This window comes from Scomber japonicus, chromosome 21, assembly GCF_027409825.1.
Source record: "Scomber japonicus isolate fScoJap1 chromosome 21, fScoJap1.pri, whole genome shotgun sequence".
In the NCBI taxonomy this organism is placed as follows: Eukaryota; Metazoa; Chordata; class Actinopteri; order Scombriformes; family Scombridae; genus Scomber; species Scomber japonicus.
This window is the reverse complement of record NC_070598.1, coordinates 199,088-220,000: the sequence shown is the minus strand read 5'-3', so window position 1 is coordinate 220,000 and position 20,913 is coordinate 199,088. Positions and strand designations below refer to the sequence as shown.

Here is a 20,913-nt window from a genome sequence, read left to right as displayed (position 1 = left end):
ACACACACACACACACACACACACACACACACACACACACACTGTACTTCCTGTATGTGGTGTTAGACCTGCAGAACACCCACACGCACACACACACACGGTGATGATGTCATGTGTTCAGGGGGGCGGAGCTATAACAGTGATGATGTCATGTGTTCAGGGGGGCGGAGCTATTCGAGGCGTCCACGGTGAAGGCGGTGCGCGCTCGGCTGCAGGTGGAGAAAACATCGATGGATCTGTTGAAGAGACAGTAAGTCATGTGATGTCACTGCTGTTACCATGGAAACACAGCTCTTAATATTAGTAATGGATTTTATTCACACAGTATGACCTAAGAGCCGTGTATCCATGGTAACGGTCATGATGGTCCAGACAGTCTTTATATCCAGGTGTGGCAGACTCACCTGTGCTGTGATGTAACTTCCTGTGCTGTGATGTAACTTCCTGTGCTGCGATGTAACTTCCTGTGCTGTGATGTAACTTCCTGTGCTGTGATGTAACGTCTTGTGCTGTGATGTAACTTCCTGTGCTGCGATGTAACTTCCTGTGCTGTGATGTAACTTCCTGTGCTGTGATGTAACGTCTTGTGCTGTGATGTAACTTCCTGTGCTGTGATGTAACTTCCTGTGCTGTGATGTAACTTCCTGTGCTGCGATGTAACTTCCTGTGCTGTGATGTAACTTCCTGTGCTACGATGTAACTTCCTGTGCTGTGATGTAACTTCCTGTGCTGTGCTGTAACTTCCTGTGCTGTGATGTAACTTCCTGTGCTGTGATGTAACTTCCTGTGCTGTGATGTAACTTCCTGTGCTGTGATGTAACTTCCTGTGCTGTGATGTAACTTCCTGTGTTTCAGGATGGACAGGATTAAATCTCGGCAGCAGAAGTTCCGCAGAGGAAAAGAGAAGCTGCTGAGTTTGACCCAGGACAGCTTCCATACTGACGGTCAGTGACTCACCTGTCTGTTGCCATGGTAACAGTGATTGGGGGTGGGGGGGTGTCACAGAGGAACTGAGGTGTGTTTTTTACAGGTGAAGAAAACAGGAAGCAGGACAAGGAGTGGTGGAGACCCTGGGTGAACCACGCCTCCAGTGAGTCACATGACCTCTGACATCACACACATGTCTGACATCACACACCTGTCTGACATCACACACCTGTCTGACATCACCTGTCTGACATCACACACCTGTCTGACATCACCTGTCTGACATCACCTGTCTGACATCACACACCTGTCTGACATCACACACCTGTCTGCAGTGGTGAGGAGCGGAGACTACTACCTGTTTGAGACTGACAGCGAGGAGGAGGAGGAGGAGGAGAGGAAGGAGGAAGAGGAGGAGCAGGAGGAGCAGCTTCCTGAGAAGTCTGCCTTCCAGGTGAGAAGAAGACCACACACACACACACACACACACATACACACACACGCACACACACACATACACACACACACACACACACGCACACACACACATACACACACACACACACACACACACACACACACACACACACACACACACACAGTTTAAAGGTGTCTCTCTCTCAGTTCGTGTATCACGCCTGGATCACTGACTCCAGAACAGCGATGAGAGCTCGAAGCAACCAGAAGAAACTGTGGAAGAAGAACTCCTCTGAACAAAGGAGCAGGAGAGAGGAGAGGAGAGCAGGTGAGGAGGGAGAGGAGAGAGGAGGAGGAGGAGGAGGAGGAGGAGGAAAGGAGAGAGGAGAGGAGAGGAGAGCAGGTGAGGAGGAGGAGGAGGAAAGGAGAGGAGAAGAGAGGATGAGGAGAGGAGGAGAGGATGGAGAGGAGAGGAAGAGAGAGGAGGAGGAGGAGGAGGAGGGAGAGGAGAGAGGAGAGGAGGAGGAGGAGGAGGTGAGGAGAGAGGAGGAGAGGAGAGGAGGAGGAGGAGAGAGGGGAGGAGGAGAGGAGGAGGAGGAGAGAGGAGAGGAGGAGGAGGAGAGAGGAGAGGAGGAGGAGGAGAGGAAGAGAGGATGGAGAGAAGAGGAGAGGTGACCATGTGACCATATGACCATGTGACCATATGACCATGTGACCATGTGACCATGTGACTAGTCTTAGTGCTAACAGCTGTTTCCTCCTTCCAGCAGCTGCAGTGATGGAGGCGACGGAGGAGTCAGAGGAGGACGGAGAGGAGGAGGACGGAGAGGAGGGACCAGGTTAGTCCAGTCTGAACCCTGAGCCTGGTTCAGGTGTTCAGGTGTTCAGGTGTGTTCAGGTGTGTTCAGGTGTGTTCAGGTGTTCATGGTGTGTTCATGGTGTGTTCATGGTGTGTTCAGGTGTGTTCAGGTGTGTTCAGGTGTTCATGGTGTGTTCATGGTGTGTTCAGGTGTGTTCATGGTGTGTTCAGGTGTGTTCAGGTGTGTTCAGGTGTGTTCATGGTGTGTTCAGGTGTGTCAGGTGTGTTCAGGTGTGTTCATGGTGTGTTCAGGTGTGTTCAGGTGTTCATGGTGTGTTCAGGTGTGTTCATGGTGTGTTCAGGTGTGTTCAGGTGTTCATGGTGTGTTCATGGTGTGTCAGGTGTGTTCAGGTGTGTTCATGGTGTGTTCAGGTGTGTTCATGGTGTGTTCAGGTGTGTTCAGGTGTGTTCATGGTGTAATCAGGTGTGTTCAGGTGTGTTCATGGTGTGTTCAGGTGTGTTCAGATGTGTTCATGGTGTGTTCATGGTGTGTTCAGGTGTGTTCATGGTGTGTTCAGGTGTGTTCAGGTGTGTTCAGGTGTGTTCAGGTGTGTTCAGGTGTTCATGGTGTGTTCATGGTGTGTTCAGGTGTTCATGGTGTGTTCAGGTGTGTTCAGGTGTGTTCATGGTGTGTTCAGGTGTTCATGGTGTGTTCAGGTGTGTTCATGGTGTGTTCAGGTGTGTTCAGGTGTGTTCATGGTGTGTTCATGGTGTGTTCAGGTGTGTTCAGGTGTGTTCATGGTGTGTTCAGGTGTGTTCATGGTGTGTTCATGGTGTGTTCAGGTGTGTTCAGGTGTGTTCATGGTGTGTTCAGGTGTGTTCAGGTGTTCATGGTGTGTTCAGGTGTGTTCAGGTGTGTTCATGGTGTGTTCATGGTGTGTTCAGGTGTGTTCAGGTGTGTTCAGGTGTTCAGGTGTGTTCAGGTGTTCAGGTGTGCTCATGGTGTGTTCAGGTGTGTTCATGGTGTGTTCAGGTGTTCAGGTGTGTTCAGGTGTGTTCAGGTGTTCAGGTGTGTTCATGGTGTGTTCAGGTGTTCAGGTGTGCTCATGGTGTGTTCAGGTGTGTTCATGGTGTGTTCATGGTGTGTCAGGTGTGTTCAGGTGTGTTCAGGTGTTCAGGTGTGTTCATGGTGTGTTCATGGTGTGTTCAGGTGTGTTCAGGTGTGTTCATGGTGTGTTCATGGTGTGTTCAGGTGTGTTCAGGTGTTCAGGTGTGTTCATGGTGTGTTCATGGTGTGTTCAGGTGTGTTCAGGTGTGTTCATGATGTGTTCAGGTGTTCAGGTGTGTTCATGGTGTTCAGGTGTGTTCAGGTGTTCAGGTGTTCAGGTGTGTTCATGGTGTTCAGGTGTGTTCAGGTGTGTTCAGGTGTTCAGGTGTGTTCAGGTGTGTTCATGGTGTTCAGGTGTGTTCAGGTGTGTTCAGGTGTTCAGGTGTTCAGGTGTGTTCATGGTGTGTTCATGGTGTGTTCAGGTGTGTTCAGGTGTGTTCATGGTGTGTTCATGGTGTGTTCAGGTGTGTTCAGGTGTTCAGGTGTGTTCATGGTGTGTTCAGGTGTGTTCATGATGTGTTCAGGTGTTCAGGTGTGTTCATGGTGTTCAGGTGTGTTCAGGTGTTCAGGTGTTCAGGTGTGTTCATGGTGTTCAGGTGTGTTCAGGTGTGTTCAGGTGTTCAGGTGTGTTCAGGTGTTCAGGTGTGTTCATGGTGTGTTCATGGTGTGTTCAGGTGTTCAGGTGTTCAGGTGTGCTCATGGTGTGTTCAGGTGTGTTCATGGTGTGTTCATGGTGTGTCAGGTGTGTTCAGGTGTGTTCAGGTGTTCAGGTGTGTTCATGGTGTGTTCATGGTGTGTTCAGGTGTGTTCAGGTGTGTTCATGGTGTGTTCATGGTGTGTTCAGGTGTGTTCAGGTGTTCAGGTGTGTTCATGGTGTGTTCAGGTGTGTTCATGATGTGTTCAGGTGTTCAGGTGTGTTCATGGTGTTCAGGTGTGTTCAGGTGTTCAGGTGTGTTCATGTGTGTTCATGGTGTTCAGGTGTGTTCAGGTGTGTTCAGGTGTTCAGGTGTGTTCAGGTGTTCAGGTGTGTTCAGGTGTGTTCATGGTGTTCAGGTGTGTTCAGGTGTGTTCAGGTGTTCAGGTGTGTTCAGGTGTGTTCATGGTGTTCAGGTGTGTTCAGGTGTGTTCAGGTGTTCAGGTGTGTTCATGGTGTGTTCATGGTGTGTTCAGGTGTGTTCAGGTGTGTTCATGGTGTGTTCATGGTGTGTTCAGGTGTGTTCAGGTGTTCAGGTGTGTTCATGGTGTGTTCAGGTGTGTTCATGATGTGTTCAGGTGTTCAGGTGTGTTCATGGTGTTCAGGTGTGTTCAGGTGTTCAGGTGTTCAGGTGTGTTCATGGTGTTCAGGTGTGTTCAGGTGTGTTCAGGTGTTCAGGTGTGTTCAGGTGTGTTCATGGTGTGTTCAGGTGTGTTCATGGTGTGTTCAGGTGTGTTCAGGTGTGTTCAGGTGTTCAGGTGTGTTCATGGTGTGTTCATGGTGTTCAGGTGTTCATGGTGTGTTCATGGTGTGTTCAGGTGTTCATGGTGTGTTCAGGTGTTCATGGTGTGTTCATGGTGTGTTCAGGTGTTCATGGTGTGTTCAGATGTGTTCATGGTGTGTTCAGGTGCGTTCATGGTGTGTTCAGGTGTGTTCAGGTGTGTTCAGGTGTGTTCATGGTGTGTTCAGGTGTGTTCATGGTGTGTTCAGGTGTGTTCATGGTGTGTTCAGGTGTGTTCATGGTGTGTTCAGGTGTGTTCATGGTGTGTTCATGGTGTGTTCAGGTGTGTTCATGGTGTGTTCATGGTGTGTTCGTGGTGCGTTCAGGTGTGTTCATGGTGTGTTCAGGTGTGTTCAGGTGTTCAGGTGTGTTCAGGTGTGTTCGTGGTGCGTTCAGGTGTGTTCATGGTGTGTTCAGGTGTGTTCAGGTGTTCAGGTGTGTTCATGGTGTGTTCATGGTGTTCAGGTGTTCATGGTGTGTTCATGGTGTGTTCAGGTGTTCATGGTGTGTTCAGGTGTTCATGGTGTGTTCATGGTGTGTTCAGGTGTTCATGGTGTGTTCAGATGTGTTCATGGTGTGTTCAGGTGCGTTCATGGTGTGTTCAGGTGTGTTCAGGTGTGTTCAGGTGTGTTCATGGTGTGTTCAGGTGTGTTCATGGTGTGTTCAGGTGTGTTCATGGTGTGTTCAGGTGTGTTCATGGTGTGTTCAGGTGTGTTCATGGTGTGTTCATGGTGTGTTCAGGTGTGTTCAGGTGTTCAGGTGTGTTCAGGTGTGTTCGTGGTGCGTTCATGGTGTGTTCATGATGTGTTCAGGTGTGTTCATGGTGTGTTCAGGTGTGTTCATGGTGTGTTCATGGTGTGTTCATGGTGTGTTCAGGTGTTCATGGTGTGTTCAGGTGCATCAGGTGTGTTCAGGTGTGTTAATGGTGTGTTCATGGTGTGTTCAGGTGTGTTCAGGTGTGTTCATGGTGTGTTCAGGTGTGTTCAGGTGTGTTCAGGTGCATCAGGTGTGTTCAGGTGTGTTCATGGTGTGTTCAGGTGTTCGGGTCATGTGATGTGTTTCAGACACGGTGCTGCGTCGGTTCTCCAACACTCTGCGGTTCTGTTGGGTTCTGCTGTTGGCTCTGCTGGACTCTCTGACTGCCTGGCTCAGAGGTTTGTGTCAGGAGCACATCGACATCTCAACCGTCCTCCGCATCGAGCACTGCATGCTGACCCAGCAGGCCAAGCAGGTAGGCTGGACCCGGGGGGGGGCGGGGGGGGCGGGGAACGCTACGGTTCAGCCGGGGGGCGGGGGGTTTAAACTATGGTACAGTGGGGGGGGGGGGCTGGTGGGGGTTAAACTGTAACATCCTCCTCATCAGCTGTTTGCTTTCAGGGTAAAGTCCCGACCAGAGAGGCCATCCATGTTTACTACCAGGAGCAGATGCAGAGGAGCGGCCTGGACTACACTACCCATGATGCCGAGGGGCAGGGGAGCTCCGGCCTGGACTACACTACCCATGATGCCGAGGGGCAGGGGACCGGCCTGGACTACACTACCCATGATGCTGAGGGGCAGGGGAGCTCCGGCCTGGACTACACTACCCATGATGCCGAGGGGCAGGGGACCGGCCTGGACTACACTACCCATGATGCCGAGGGGCAGGGGACCGGCCTGGACTACACTACCCATGATGCCGAGGGGCAGGGGACCGGCCTGGACTACACTACCCATGATGCCGAGGGGCAGGGGAGCTCCGGCCTGGACTACACTCCCCATGATGCCGAGGGGCAGGGGACCGGCCTGGACTACACTACCCATGATGCCGAGGGGCAGGGGAGCTCCGGCCTGGACTACACTACCCATGATGCCGAGGGGCAGGACACAGCAGAGGGAGGGAGTTCTGAAACACATGAAGAAGAAGCTGGAGGACCAACAGCAAAGGAGGAACCAGAACCAGGACCAGAGCCAGGACCAGGACCAGAACCAGGACATGACCTGGGTCAACCAGGACCAGAACCAGAACCAGGATCAGGAGGATATAACCCGGGTCAACCAGGACCAGAACCAGGACCAGGACCAGAACCAGAACCAGGACCAGGAGGATATGACCCAGGTCAAACAGAACCAGAACCAGAACCAGAACCAGGACCAGAACCAGGACCAGGACCAGGACTAGGAGGATATGACCTTGGTCAAACAGAACCAGGACCAGAACCAGGACCAGAACCAGAACCAGAACTAGGACTAGAACCAGTACCAGAACCAGGACATGACCTGGGTCAAACAGAACCAGGACCAGAACCAGGACCAGGACCAGAACCAGGACCAGAACCAGGACTGACAAAATGCCGGAGATGGCGACCCAGACTGACCCGGATGCAGCGGGTTGAGTCTTCGTCCTCGTCTTCAGAGGATTTGAGCTTCAGTGGAACTCTGAGGTTCTGAAGTTCTGTTTATAGTTTATATTATAGTTTATAATATAATATAGTATTATATAATATAATAATATAATATACTATAATATATAGATATATATATATAGTATCTAACTAACCCTAACCCTATAGTAACTGGTTATAAGCGTTGGGTGTGTTTCCTGTCTGCAGCGGCGCATCCATTCAACAACTTCCTGTCGACACCCAGCCGACCCACACCTTGACTGGCGCCTCCTCCCCGTCCTCCCGCTGCTCCCTGCTCCTCCCCCCCTCCTACAGCCTCGCTCTGGGTCTGGACCTCCAGGAGGAGGAGGCGGGGGGGGGATTCAGGAGGCGTCCGCTGGCTCAGACGCAGGCGGAGAGGAACCACTTCCTGTCCGAGTCCACGTCCACTTCCTGTCCGCTGGCGTCTCGTACTCAGGAGCTGACGGCCAGCGAGCTGCTGAGGAACAGGTGAGTCCCGGACTTCATTCACCTGAAACCTGCTGCTGAGGGTTCTCACTCTGCTTCCTGTCCTCCAGGACTGGTTCTCACTCTGCTTCCTGTCCTCCAGGACTTTCTACAACGAGGAGCTGGAGGCATCCGACCGTTTCTATGGAAACCAACCGCAACTGCTCCAGCTGTGCTACGCCATCTACAACATCCTCGCAGCCAGGTAACGTCCTCAGAGTCAGGTAACGTCCTCAGAGTCAGGTAACGTCCTCAGAGTCAGGTAACGTCCTCAGTCAGGTAACGTCCTCAGAGTCAGGTAACGTCCTCAGTCAGGTAACGTCCTCAGAGTCAGGTAACGTCCTCAGTCAGGTAACGTCCTCAGTCAGGTAACGTCCTCAGGTAACGTCCTCAGGTAACGTCCTCAGGTAACGTCCTCAGTCAGGTAACGTCCTCAGAGTCAGGTAACGTCCTCAGGTAACGTCCCCAGGTAACGTCCTCAGGTAACGTCCTCAGAGTCAGGTAACGTCCTCAGTCAGGTAACGTCCCCAGGTAACGTCCCCAGGTAACGTCCTCAGGTAACGTCCTCAGAGTCAGGTAACGTCCTCAGAGTCAGGTAACGTCCTCAGTCAGGTAACGTCCTCAGTCAGGTAACGTCCTCAGGTAACGTCCTCAGTCAGGTAACGTCCTCAGCCAGGTAACGTCCTCAGTCAGGTAACGTCCTCAGTCAGGTAACGTCCTCAGAGTCAGGTAACGTCCTCAGTCAGGTAACGTCCTCAGAGTCAGGTAACGTCCTCAGAGTCAGGTAACGTCCTCAGTCAGGTAACGTCCTCAGAGTCAGGTAACGTCCTCAGAGTCAGGTAACGTCCTCAGTCAGGTAACGTCCTCAGAGTCAGGTAACGTCCTCAGGTAACGTCCTCAGAGTCAGGTAACGTCCTCAGAGTCAGGTAACGTCCTCAGAGTCAGGTAACATCCTCAGAGTCAGGTAACGTCCCCAGGTAACGTCCTCAGTCAGGTAACGTCCTCAGGTAACGTCCTCAGGTAACGTCCTCTCCCCCCCAGGTCAGAGACGGTGTGCTACCTGGTCATCGTGTTGAACCACATGGTGTCTGCCAGCTGTCTTACGTTGGTGCTTCCTGTCCTGGTGTTCCTGTGGGCCACGCTGTCCGTCCCTCGGCCCAGTAAGACCTTCTGGATGACGGCCATCATCTACACCGAGGTTCCCGCCTGTCTGCTGCACTCATTTCACTTCACACTTCACCTGTCAGCCGGTCTCACCAGTCTGTCCGTCTCCTCAGGTCACAATCGTCATCAAGTACTTCTTCCAGTTTGGTTTCTTCCCGTTCAATCAGAAGCTGGAGGTGGACCGGTCCAAACCGTTCCACCCCCCGAACATCTTGGGAGTGGAGAAGAAGGAAGGCTACGTCCTGTATGACCTGCTGCAGCTGCTGGCTTTATTCTACCACAGAGCCATCCTCAAGGTAACCCCACATGACTCTACCACAGAGCCATACTCAAGGTAACCCCACATGACTCTACCACAGAGCCATACTCAAGGTAACCCCACATGACTCTACCACAGAGCCATACTCAAGGTAACCCCACATGACTCTACCACAGAGCCATACTCAAGGTAACCCCACATGACTCTAGCACAGAGCCATACTCAAGGTAACCCCACATGACTCTACCACAGAGCCATACTCAAGGTAACCCCACATGACTCTACCACAGAGCCATACTCAAGGTAACCCCACATGACTCTACCACAGAGCCATCCTCAAGGTAACCCCACATGACTGTACCACAGAGCCATACTCAAGGTAACCCCACATGACTCTACCACAGAGCCATACTCAAGGTAACCCCACATGACTCTACCACAGAGCCATACTCAAGGTAACCCCACATGACTCTACCACAGAGCCATCCTCAAGGTAACCCCACATGACTCTACCACAGAGCCATACTCAAGGTAACTACATGACTCTACCACAGAGCCATACTCAAGGTAACCCCACATGACTCTACCACAGAGCCATCCTCAAGGTAACCCCACATGACTCTACCACAGAGCCATACTCAAGGTAACTACATGACTCTACCACAGAGCCATACTCAAGGTAACCCCACATGACTCTACCACAGAGCCATACTCAAGGTAACCCCACATGACTCTACCACAGAGCCATACTCAAGGTAACCCCACATGACTCTACCACAGAGCCATACTCAAGGTAACCCCACATGACTCTACCACAGAGCCATACTCAAGGTAACCCCACATGACTCTACCACAGAGCCATACTCAAGGTAACCCCACATGACTCTACCACAGAGCCATACTCAAGGTAACCCCACATGACTCTACCACAGAGCCATACTCAAGGTAACCCCACATGACTACCACAGAGCCATACTCAAGGTAACCCCACATGACTCTACCACAGAGCCATACTCAAGGTAACCCCACATGACTACCACAGAGCCATACTCAAGGTAACCCCACATGACTGTACCACAGATCCATACTCAAGGTAACCACATGTTGATTTACTCCTCCTCCTTCTCCTCTTCCTCCTCCTCCTCCTCTTCCTCTTCCTCCTCCTCCTCATCCTCCTCCTCCTCCTCCTCCTCCTCCTCTCTTTCCTCTTCCTCCTCCTCCTCTTCCTCCTCCTCCTCCTCTTCCTCCTCCTCCACCTCTTCCTCCTCCCTTTCCCCTTCCTCTTCCTCCTCTTCCTCCTCTTCCTCCTCTTCCTCCTCCTCCTCTTCCTCCTCCTCCTCCTCCTCTTCCTCCTCCTACTCTTCCTCCTCCTCTTCCTCCTCCTCCTCTTCCTCCTCCTCCTCCTCCTCCCCTTCCTCCTCCTCCTCCTCCACAGTGCCATGGACTTTGGGACCAAACTGTTTCAACAGAGGCTGACACTCCTGGTCACCATGACAACCAGGCTGACTCCGCCCACGCTTCCACCTCCATCAGCCCAGCTGATCCCAGCAGCACCCTGCGGCGGCGAGGGCGGAGACGAACCCAGTCCAGCTCCACCCAGCGGCGCTCTCCTGCTGGTAGAATCCAACACACCTTCTGAAGGGGGGGGGGGGGGGGGGGGGTCATGTGTTTTGGGGCTTTTTGCCTTTAATGTTCAGGTTAGTAGAGAGAGACAGGAAACGGCAGAGAGGGGGGAATGACATGCAGGATAGGACCGCTCGGAGCGGGACTCGAACCGGGGTCACCTGCAGCGAGGACTGTAGCCTCAGCACACGGGGGGGGGGGGGCTCTACCCACTGAGAACGGGGGCTATGTTGTTCTGTGTTCAGGCAGATACGCTGCAGCAGCCTCTGGGTGGCGCTCTGAGGAACACCAACACACATCTACTGTAGTTTTATGACTTGTATTTAACAGTTGGTGTTTTCTTCTTCGGTGGTTTCAGGCAGTGTCAGCTCTTCACAGTTGGTGTTTTCTTCTTCGGTGGTTTCAGGCAGTGTCAGCTCTTCAGCGCAGCAGCTCGGCAGGTTTGATCTTCTGTTGCAGAAACTTCAACAACTTTCCATCAGAGCTAAGAACTGCTCTGTTAGCAGGTATGCTAACGCTAACACCTGACAGCAACCCTTACCTGTCTCACACCTGTCTCACACCTGTCTGACCTGTCTCTCACCTGTCTTACCTGTCTGACCTGTCTGACCTGTCTCACACCTGTCTCACACCTGTCTCACCTGTCTCACACCTGTCTTACCTGTCTGACCTGTCTGACCTGTCTCACACCTGTCTCACACCTGTCTCACACCTGTCTCACACCTGTCTCACACCTGTCTCATACCTGTCTGACCTGTCTGACCTGTCTCACCTGTCTTACCTGTCTGACCTGTCCACAGGTGTATGTCTCTGTACCGTCCCATCTGTCAGTTCTTCAGAGCTCTCGTCCAACCAGAGTACAGCGCTGTCACCGACGTGTACGTCCTCATGTTCCTCGCCGACACCGTCGACTTCATCATCATCGTCTTCGGCTTCTGGGCCTTCGGGGTAAAACTTTATCATGACATCACATGACATCACATGACATCACGTGACATCACATGACATCACGTGACATCACATGACATCACGTGACATCACATGACATCACATGACATCACATGACATCACGTGACATCACATGACATCACGTGGCATCACGTGACATCACGTGGGATCACATGACATCACATGACATCACGTGACGTCATGTGATGTCACAAACCTTTGACCTATCTCTGTTCAGAAACACTCTGCAGCTGCTGACATCACTTCCTCCCTGTCAGAGGACCAAGTTCCTGAAGCCTTCCTGGTCATGGTTCTGATCCAGTTTGGTACGTCTACCTGTCTGTCTGCTCACCTGTCTGTCTGCTCACCTGTCTGTCTGCTCACCTGTCTGTCTGCCAACCTGTCTCACCTGTCTGTCTGCTCACCTACCTGTCTCACCTGTCTGTCTGCTCACCTGTCTGTCTGCCAACCTGTCTCACCTGTCTGTCTGCTCACCTACCTGTCTCACCTGTCTGTCTGCTCACCTGTCTGTCTGCCAACCTGTCTCACCTGTCTGTCTGCTCACCTACCTGTCTCACCTGTCTGCTCACCTACCTGTCTCACCTGTCTGTCTGCCTACCTGTCTCACCTGTCTGTCTGCCAACCTGTCTCACCTGTCTGTCTGCTCACCTACCTGTCTCACCTGTCTGTCTGCTCACCTGTCTGTCTGCCAACCTGTCTCACCTGTCTGTCTGCTCACCTACCTGTCTCACCTGTCTGTCTGCCTACCTGTCTCACCTGTCTGTCTGCCTACCTGTCTCACCTGTCTGTCTGCAGGTACCATGGTGATAGACAGGGCTCTGTATTTGAGGAAGACAGTTTTGGGGAAGTTGGTGTTTCAGGTGATTTTAGTTTTGGGGATTCACTTCTGGATGTTCTTCATCCTGCCGACGGTCACTGAGAGGTAACACACACTACACACACACACACACACACACACACACGTTACACACACACTACACACACTACACACACTACACACACACGCTACACACACGTTACACACACACTACACACACGCTACACACATGCTAGTGTATACTGATAGTTAAATGTGGATATTGATCATGTAGATATTGATCATGTAGATATTGATCATGTAGATATTGATCATGTGGATATTGATCATGTGGATATTGATCATGTAGATATTGATCATGTAGATATTGATCATGTGGATATTGATCATGTGGATATTGATCATGTAGATATTGATCATGTAGATATTGATCATGTGGATATTGATGATGTGTCTGCAGGCGCTTCAATCAGAACCTCGTGGCTCAGCTCTGGTACTTTGTGAAGTGCGTTTACTTCGGGCTGTCGGCCAATCAGATTCGATCTGGTTACCCAACACGAGTTCTGGGAAACTTCCTGACGAAGAGTTACAACTACCTGAACCTGTTCCTGTTCCAGGGGTGAGTGTGTTAGCCTAGCTTAGCATAAAGCTACAACTACCTGAACCTGTTCCTGTTCCAGGGGTGAGTGTGTTAGCCTAGCTTAGCATAAAGCTACAACTACCTGAACCTGTTCCTGTTCCAGGGGTGAGTGTGTTAGCCTAGCTTAGCATAAACACAGGAAGCAGCTGACATTTAAACAGGATGTTCCCTCCACACACATGTTGTTCCCATGGTAATGCTGTACCTGTCTGTCTCCACCTGTCTGTCTCCACCTGTCTGTCTCCACCTGTCTGTCTCCACCTGTCTCTCTCCACCTGTCTGTCTCCACCTGTCTGTCTCCACCTGTCTGTCTCTACCTGTCTGTCTCCACCTGTCTCCACCTGTCTCCACCTGTGTGTCTCCACCTGTGTGTCTGTAGTTTTCGGCTGGTGCCCTTCCTGACGGAGCTGCGTGCGGTGATGGACTGGGTGTGGACAGACACCACGCTGTCTCTGTCCTCGTGGATCTGTGTCGAGGATGTTTACGCTCACAGCTTCGTCTTAAAGTGCTGGAGAGAGTCTGAGAAGGTCTGATGACATCATCACTGTTTAACATGACATCACATGACATCACCTGTGTGTACCTGTGTGTAGCTGTGTGTGTACCTGTGTGTGTACCTGTGTGTGTACCTGTGTGTGTACCTGTGTGTGTACTGATGTACCTGTGTGTACCTGTGTGTACCTGTGTGTACCTGTGTGTACTGACGTACCTGTGTGTGTACCTGTGTGCACCTGTGTGTACTAACGTACCTGTGTGTGTACCTGTGTGTGTACCTGTGTGTACCTGTGTGTACTAACGTACCTGTGTGTGTACCTGTGTGTGTACCTGTGTGTACCTGTGTGTACTAACGTACCTGTGTGTGTACCTGTGTGTACCTGTGTGTACCTGTGTGTACTGACGTACCTGTGTGTGCACCTGTGTGTACTAACGTACCTGTGTGTACTAACGTACCTGTGTGTGTACCTGTGTGTGTACCTGTGTGTACCTGTGTGTACTAACGTACCTGTGTGTACCTGTGTGTGTACCTGTGTGTGTACCTGTGTGTGTGTCTCAGAGGTACCCGCAGCCTCGGGGGCAGAAGAAGAAGCGTGTGGTGAAGTACGGGATGGGCGGTCTGATCGTGCTGCTGCTGATCTGCATCGTCTGGTTCCCGCTGCTCTTCATGTCGCTCATCAAGTCCGTCGCCGGAGTCGTCAACCGACCGCTGGACGTGTCTCTGACCATCACCCTGGGGGGCTTCCAGGTAACACACCTGGACACACCTGGACACACACACCTGGACACACCTGGACTAACACACCTGGACCAACACACCTGTACACACCTGGACTAACACACCTGGACTAACACACCTGGACCAACACACCTGGACCAACACACCTAGACTAACACACCTGTACACACGTGTACACACCTGGACACACCTGGACTAACACACCTGTACACACCTGGACTAACACACCTGGACTAACACACCTGGACTAACATACCTGGACTAACACACCTGGACTAACACACCTGTACACACCTGGACTAACACACCTGGACTAACACACCTGTACACACCTGGACTAACACACCTGTACACACCTGGACTAACATACCTGGACTAACACACCTGGACTAACACACCTGTACACACCTGGACTAACACACCTGTACACACCTGGACACACCTGGACTAACACACCTGGACTAACACACCTGTACACACCTGGACACACCTGGACTAACACACCTGGACTAACACACCTGTACACACCTGGACTAACACACCTGGACCAACACACCTGTACACAACTGTACACACCTGGACTAAAACACCTGTACACACCTGGACTAACACACCTGTACACACCTGGACTAACACACCTGTACACACCTGGACTAACACACCTGTACACACCTGGACTAACACACCTGTACACACCTGGACTAACACACCTGGACTAACACACCTGGACTAACACACCTGTACACACCTGGACTAACACACCTGGACTAACACACCTGGACACACCTGGACTAACACATCTGGACTAACACATCTGTACACACCTGGACTAACACACCTGGACTAACACACCTGGACTAACACACCTGGACTAACACACCTGTACACACCTGGACTAACACACCTGTACACACCTGGACTAACACACCTGGACTAACACACCTGGACTAACACACCTGGACTAACACACCTGTACACACCTGGACTAACACACCTGTACACACCTGGACTAACACACCTGGACTAACACACCTGGACTAACACACCTGGACTAACACACCTGTGGTTTTGTTGGCAGCCGATCTTCACGATGAGCGCGCAGCAGAATCAGCTCAAAGATCTGACGGAGGAAGACTTCAGCTCCTTCATCAGCTCCTACAGCTACACACCTGTGAGTACTACTACACACCTGCAGTACTACACACCTGCAGTACTACAACACACCTGTGAGTACTACTACACACCTGTAGTACTACTACACACCTGCAGTACTACACACCTGCAGTACTACTACACACCTGCAGTACTACTACACACCTGTAGTACTACACACCTGTAGTACTACTACACACCTGTGAGTACTACTACACACCTGTAGTACTACACACCTGTAGTACTACTACACACCTGTGAGTACTACTACACACCTGCAGTACTACACACCTGCAGTACTACTACACACCTGCAGTACTACTACACACCTGTAGTACTACACACCTGTAGTACTACTACACACCTGTGAGTACTACTACACACCTGCAGTACTACTACACACCTGTGAGTACTACTACACACCTGTAGTACTACACACCTGCAGTACTACTACACACCTGTGAGTACTACTACACACCTGAGTACTTGTAGTACTACTACACACCTGCAGTACTACTACACACCTGTAGTACTACTACACACCTGTAGTACTACTACACACCTGCAGTACCTGTACTACAGGTGTTTGTAGTTCTATCCTCCTGCCTGTGTTTCCCAGAGTGCTTTGCAGTTCCTGGAGGCGTACAGCATGGAGGACGTGACTCTGGCCGAGCTGCAGGGCAGCAGCAACTCTCTGTGGACCATCAGCCCCCCCAGCAGGACTTACCTGAGCCAGGTGCTCAACCTGGACCACTTCCCCCTCACGCTGTCCTGGACCATCCAGAGGTGAGGACCTGATCACTAGCCGATCACTAACCGATCACTAACCGATCACTAACCGATCACTAACCGATCACTAGCCGATCACTAGCCGATCACTAACCGATCACTAACCGATCACTAGCCGATCATTAACCGATCACTAGCCGATCACTAGCCGATCACTAGCCGATCACTAACCGATCACTAACCGATCACTAGCCGATCACTAACCGATCACTAACGATCACTAACCGATCACTAACCGATCACTAGCCGATCACTAACCGATCACTAGCCGATCACTAACGATCACTAACGATCACTAACCGATCACTAGCCGATCACTAACGATCACTAACGATCACTAACCGATCACTAGCCGATCACTAGCCGATCACTAACCGATCACTAGCCGATCACTAGCCGATCACTAGCCGATCACTAACCGATCATTAACCGATCACTAGCCGATCACTAGCCGATCACTAACCGATCACTAGCCGATCACTAGCCGATCACTAACCGATCACTAACCGATCACTAGCCGATCACTAGCCGATCACTAGCCGATCACTAACGATCACTAGCCGATCACTAGCCGATCACTAACGATCACTAGCCGATCACTAACCGATCACTAGCCGATCACTAACCGATCACTAACCGATCACTAGCCGATCACTAGCCGATCACTAGCCGATCACTAACCGATCACTAACCGATCACTAGCCGATCACTAGCCGATCACTAGCCGATCACTAACCGCTCACTAGCCGCTCACTAGCCGATCACTAACCGATCACTAACCGATCACTAACCGATCACTAGCCGATCACTAGCCGCTCACTAGCCGCTCACTAACCGATCACTAACCGATCACTAGCCGATCACTAACCGATCACTAACCGATCACTAACCGATCACTAACCGATCACTAACCGCTCACTAGCCGCTCACTAGCCGATCACTAACCGATCACTAACCGATCACTAACCGCTCACTAGCCGATCACTAGCCGATCACTAACCGATCACTAGCCGATCACTAGCCGATCACTAGCCGATCACTAACCGATCACTAGCCGATCACTAGCCCATCACTAGCCGATCACTAACCGATCACTAACCGCTCACTAGCCGATCACTAGCCGATCACTAACCGATCACTAGCCGATCACTAACCGATCACTAGCCGATCACTAACGATCACTAACGATCACTAACCGATCACTAACCGATCACTAGCCCATCACTAGCCGATCACTAACCGATCACTAACCGATCACTAGCCGATCACTAGCCGATCACTAACCGATCACTAACCGCTCACTAGCCGATCACTAGCCGATCATTAACCGATCACTAACCGCTCACTAGCCGATCACTAACCGATCACTAGCCGATCACTAATCGATCACTAACCGATCACTAACCGATCACTAACCGCTCACTAGCCGATCACTAGCCGATCACTAGCCGATCACTAACGATCACTAACGATCACTAACCGATCACTAACCGATCACTAGCCGATCACTAACCGATCACTAACCGATCACTAACCGATCACTAACCGATCACTAGCCGATCACTAACCGATCACTAGCCGATCACTAACCGATCACTAACCGCTCACTAGCCGATCACTAACCGATCACTAGCCGATCACTAATCGATCACTAACCGATCACTAACCGATCACTAACCGATCACTAGCCGATCACTAACCGATCACTAGCCGATCACTAACCGATCACTATCGATCACTAGCCGATCACTAGCCGATCACTAACCGATCACTAACCGATCACTAACGATCACTAACCGATCACTAGCCGATCACTAACCGATCACTAGCCGATCACTAGCCGATCACTAACCGATCACTAGCCGATCACTAACCGATCACTAACCGATCACTAACCGATCACTAGCCGATGACTAGCCGATCACTAGCCGATCACTAGCCGATCACTAGCCGATCACTAGCCGATCACTAACCGATCATCAGTCACACAGACAGCGCTCTGAGTGTGTGTGTGTGTGTGTGTGTGTGTGTGTGTGTGTGTGTGTGTGTGTGTGTGTGTGTGTGTGTGTGTCTCTAACAGGAACCTGAGTCTGGGGGCGAAGGCGGAGCTTGCCTCAGGTAAACATGTGACCTACCTGGATGACCAGACCCGCCTGGACCTGATCCAGCTGCTGAACGGGACCAGGTCACTTCCTGTGTGAGTCCAGGGGGCGGGACTTCAATTTAACCTTTATTTATACAGCAGACGTTCTCATGTTTCTTACAGAACTCATTAAATGTAAACACGTTCTAGCATCAGACGATGTTTCTAACATCTGGATCCATCGTCTCTACATTCACTGTCTGAGTAATAGAACCTGTAACAGGATGTGATGTCACTGACGTCAGGAACAGGAAGAGTACAGATGATGCTAACTGTGTGTCTCCAGGTTGATACAGGAAGTGCTGCCGTGTTTCATCCGAGCGCCGAGCGACTCCAACGCCAAGCCCATCGAGCAGCTTTACCCAGGTCTGTAACGCTGCCTGTGATTGGCTGAGAGCTTTACCCAGGTCTGTAACGCTGCCTGTGATTGGCTGAGAGCTTTACCCAGGTCTGTAACGCTGCCTGTGATTGGCTGAGAGCTTTACCCAGGTCTGTAACGCTGCATGTGATTGGTCCAGCTTTACCCAGGTCTGTAACGCTGCCTGTGATTGGCTCAGAGCTTTACCCAGGTCTGTAACGCTGCCTGTGATTGGCTGAGAGCTTTACCCAGGTCTGTAACGTGATTGGTCGAGCAGGTTTTAACAGTAAATGTAAATCCAGTTTTTTGCAGCCGTTTCCGTGGTAACAAGCTCTCACTGATGCGCCCTCCAATCACACGGCTGTTCTCTGTCGTCCAATCAGACGACCGCTTCAAAGACATCCTGCTTGCCTTGGAGCGATCGACCAATCGGAGCGGAGAGATCCAGGAGTGGTGGATTGTGGACCAATCGGCTGCCAGCATGCTGCCTGTTGGGGGCGGGGCCTCATCAGCTGACAGGAGGGAGGCGGGACTTCAGCTGCTCATCTTCAGTGATAAAGTTAGCCCACCGAGTCTCGGCTTCCTGGCCGGATACGGGTAAGAAAGTACTATAGTAGTAGGACTGTAGTACTGTAGTATTGTAGTAGTATTAGTGTAGTACTACAGTAGTACTACACTAATACTACTGTGTATTGTAGTAGTAGTATTGTAGTACTACAGTAGTACTACTGTGTATTGTAGTAGTACTGTAGTATTGTAGTACTACAGTAGTACTTGTGTGTATTGTAGTAGTAGTATTGTAGTACTACAGTAGTACTTGTGTGTATTGTAGTAGTAGTATTGTAGTACTGTAGTAGTAGTACTGTAGTACTACAGTAGTACTTGTGTGTATTGTAGTAGTAGTATTGTAGTATTGTAGTACTGTAGTACTACAGTAGTACTTGTGTGTATTGCAGGATCATGGGTCTGTACGCGTCGGTGGTTCTGGTCATCGGGAAGTTTGTGCGTGAGTTCTTTAGCGGGATCAGTCACTCCATCATGTTCGAGGAGCTGCCGAGCGTCGACCGCATCCTCAAACTCTGCACCGACATCTTCCTGGTACTGACCCCGCCCACTCACACTCAGCGTCTGATTGGCTGCCCTGCTGTGCTCTGATTGGCTGTTCTCTGTTTCAGGTGAGAGAGACAGGTGAGCTGGAGCTGGAGGAGGAACTCTACGCCAAACTGATCTTCCTCTATCGATCCCCAGAGACCCTGATCAAATGGACCCGCCGCTGACCTCATCAATAATCACTACTCACCTGTAGTGATGTCACAACCCTGTAGTGATGTCACAGCCCAGCCCTGTAGTGATGTCACAGCCCAGCCCTGTCGTGATGTCACTCTGACCTGTAGTGATGTCACACTGACCTGTAGTGATGTCACAACCCTGATGTCACTGACCTGTAGTGATGTCACTCTGACCTGTAGTGATGTCACAGCCCTGTAGTGATGTCACACAGACCTGTAGTGATGCCACACTGACCTGTAGTGATGTCACACTGATGACTGATGACTGATTATTGATTACTGATAACTGGAATTGTTTTAATGCAGCTTCGTTTTAACTGTGAAGATCCGTCTGGAAACAGGAAGTGATGTCATCAGCAATAAGCATCACTTCATATTTATTTATTTGATCGGAACAAACCTCAGTATTACGTTAGCTTAATGTTAGCTCTGTGTTCGTCCTACATTAGCTTAATGTTAGCTCTGTGTTCGTCCTACATTAGCTTAATGTTAGCTCTGTGTTAGTCCTACATTAGCTTCATGTTAGCTCTTTGTTAGCCCTCATTAGCTTCATGTTATCTCTTTGTTAGCCCTTCATTAGCTTCATGTTAGCTGTAGTTAGCTTCATATTAGCTCCTTGTTAGCCCTACATTAGCTTCATGTTAGCTGTAGTTAAATGTGTAGTTTGTTTTGACAGTGAATCTAAAACCTGTAAACTGTGTTTCTGAATATGTGAAAAGTGAAAAATTAATAAATGAAAGACTTTTGTGACTCAGCTGTTTGTTGGAGTGTTTTCAGACGTAGAGCAGCAGAGCAGCGGGGTTAGGGTTAGCTAAACATGCTACTGTATCTGTAGCAGAGCAGCGGGGTTAGGGTTAGCTAAACATGCTGCTTTATCCGT

At 50.7% G+C, this 20,913-nt stretch overlaps 1 protein-coding gene across 1 annotated transcript in view; it reads left to right on the top strand.

Annotated features, from left to right (window-relative positions):
• The window catches only part of LOC128382748 (piezo-type mechanosensitive ion channel component 2-like), a 48,272-nt gene extending 28,204 nt beyond the window's left edge, over positions 1-20,068 (top strand). The window contains 28 exon segments of the mRNA XM_053342761.1: positions 161-250; positions 856-963; positions 1,044-1,090; positions 1,263-1,381; positions 1,552-1,672; positions 2,115-2,183; positions 5,791-5,957; positions 6,104-6,824; positions 7,035-7,149; positions 7,318-7,599; positions 7,700-7,801; positions 8,638-8,794; positions 8,874-9,056; positions 10,455-10,635; positions 11,049-11,148; positions 11,443-11,590; positions 11,829-11,916; positions 12,407-12,533; positions 12,889-13,047; positions 13,448-13,595; positions 14,123-14,311; positions 15,381-15,473; positions 16,074-16,240; positions 18,324-18,440; positions 18,673-18,752; positions 19,128-19,341; positions 19,701-19,842; positions 19,920-20,068. Of these exon segments, the coding sequence (XP_053198736.1) occupies positions 161-250; positions 856-963; positions 1,044-1,090; positions 1,263-1,381; positions 1,552-1,672; positions 2,115-2,183; positions 5,791-5,957; positions 6,104-6,824; positions 7,035-7,149; positions 7,318-7,599; positions 7,700-7,801; positions 8,638-8,794; positions 8,874-9,056; positions 10,455-10,635; positions 11,049-11,148; positions 11,443-11,590; positions 11,829-11,916; positions 12,407-12,533; positions 12,889-13,047; positions 13,448-13,595; positions 14,123-14,311; positions 15,381-15,473; positions 16,074-16,240; positions 18,324-18,440; positions 18,673-18,752; positions 19,128-19,341; positions 19,701-19,842; positions 19,920-20,021 (4,336 nt within the window). The 3' untranslated portion in view covers positions 20,022-20,068.
• Positions 20,069-20,913: the final 845 nt, after the last annotated feature.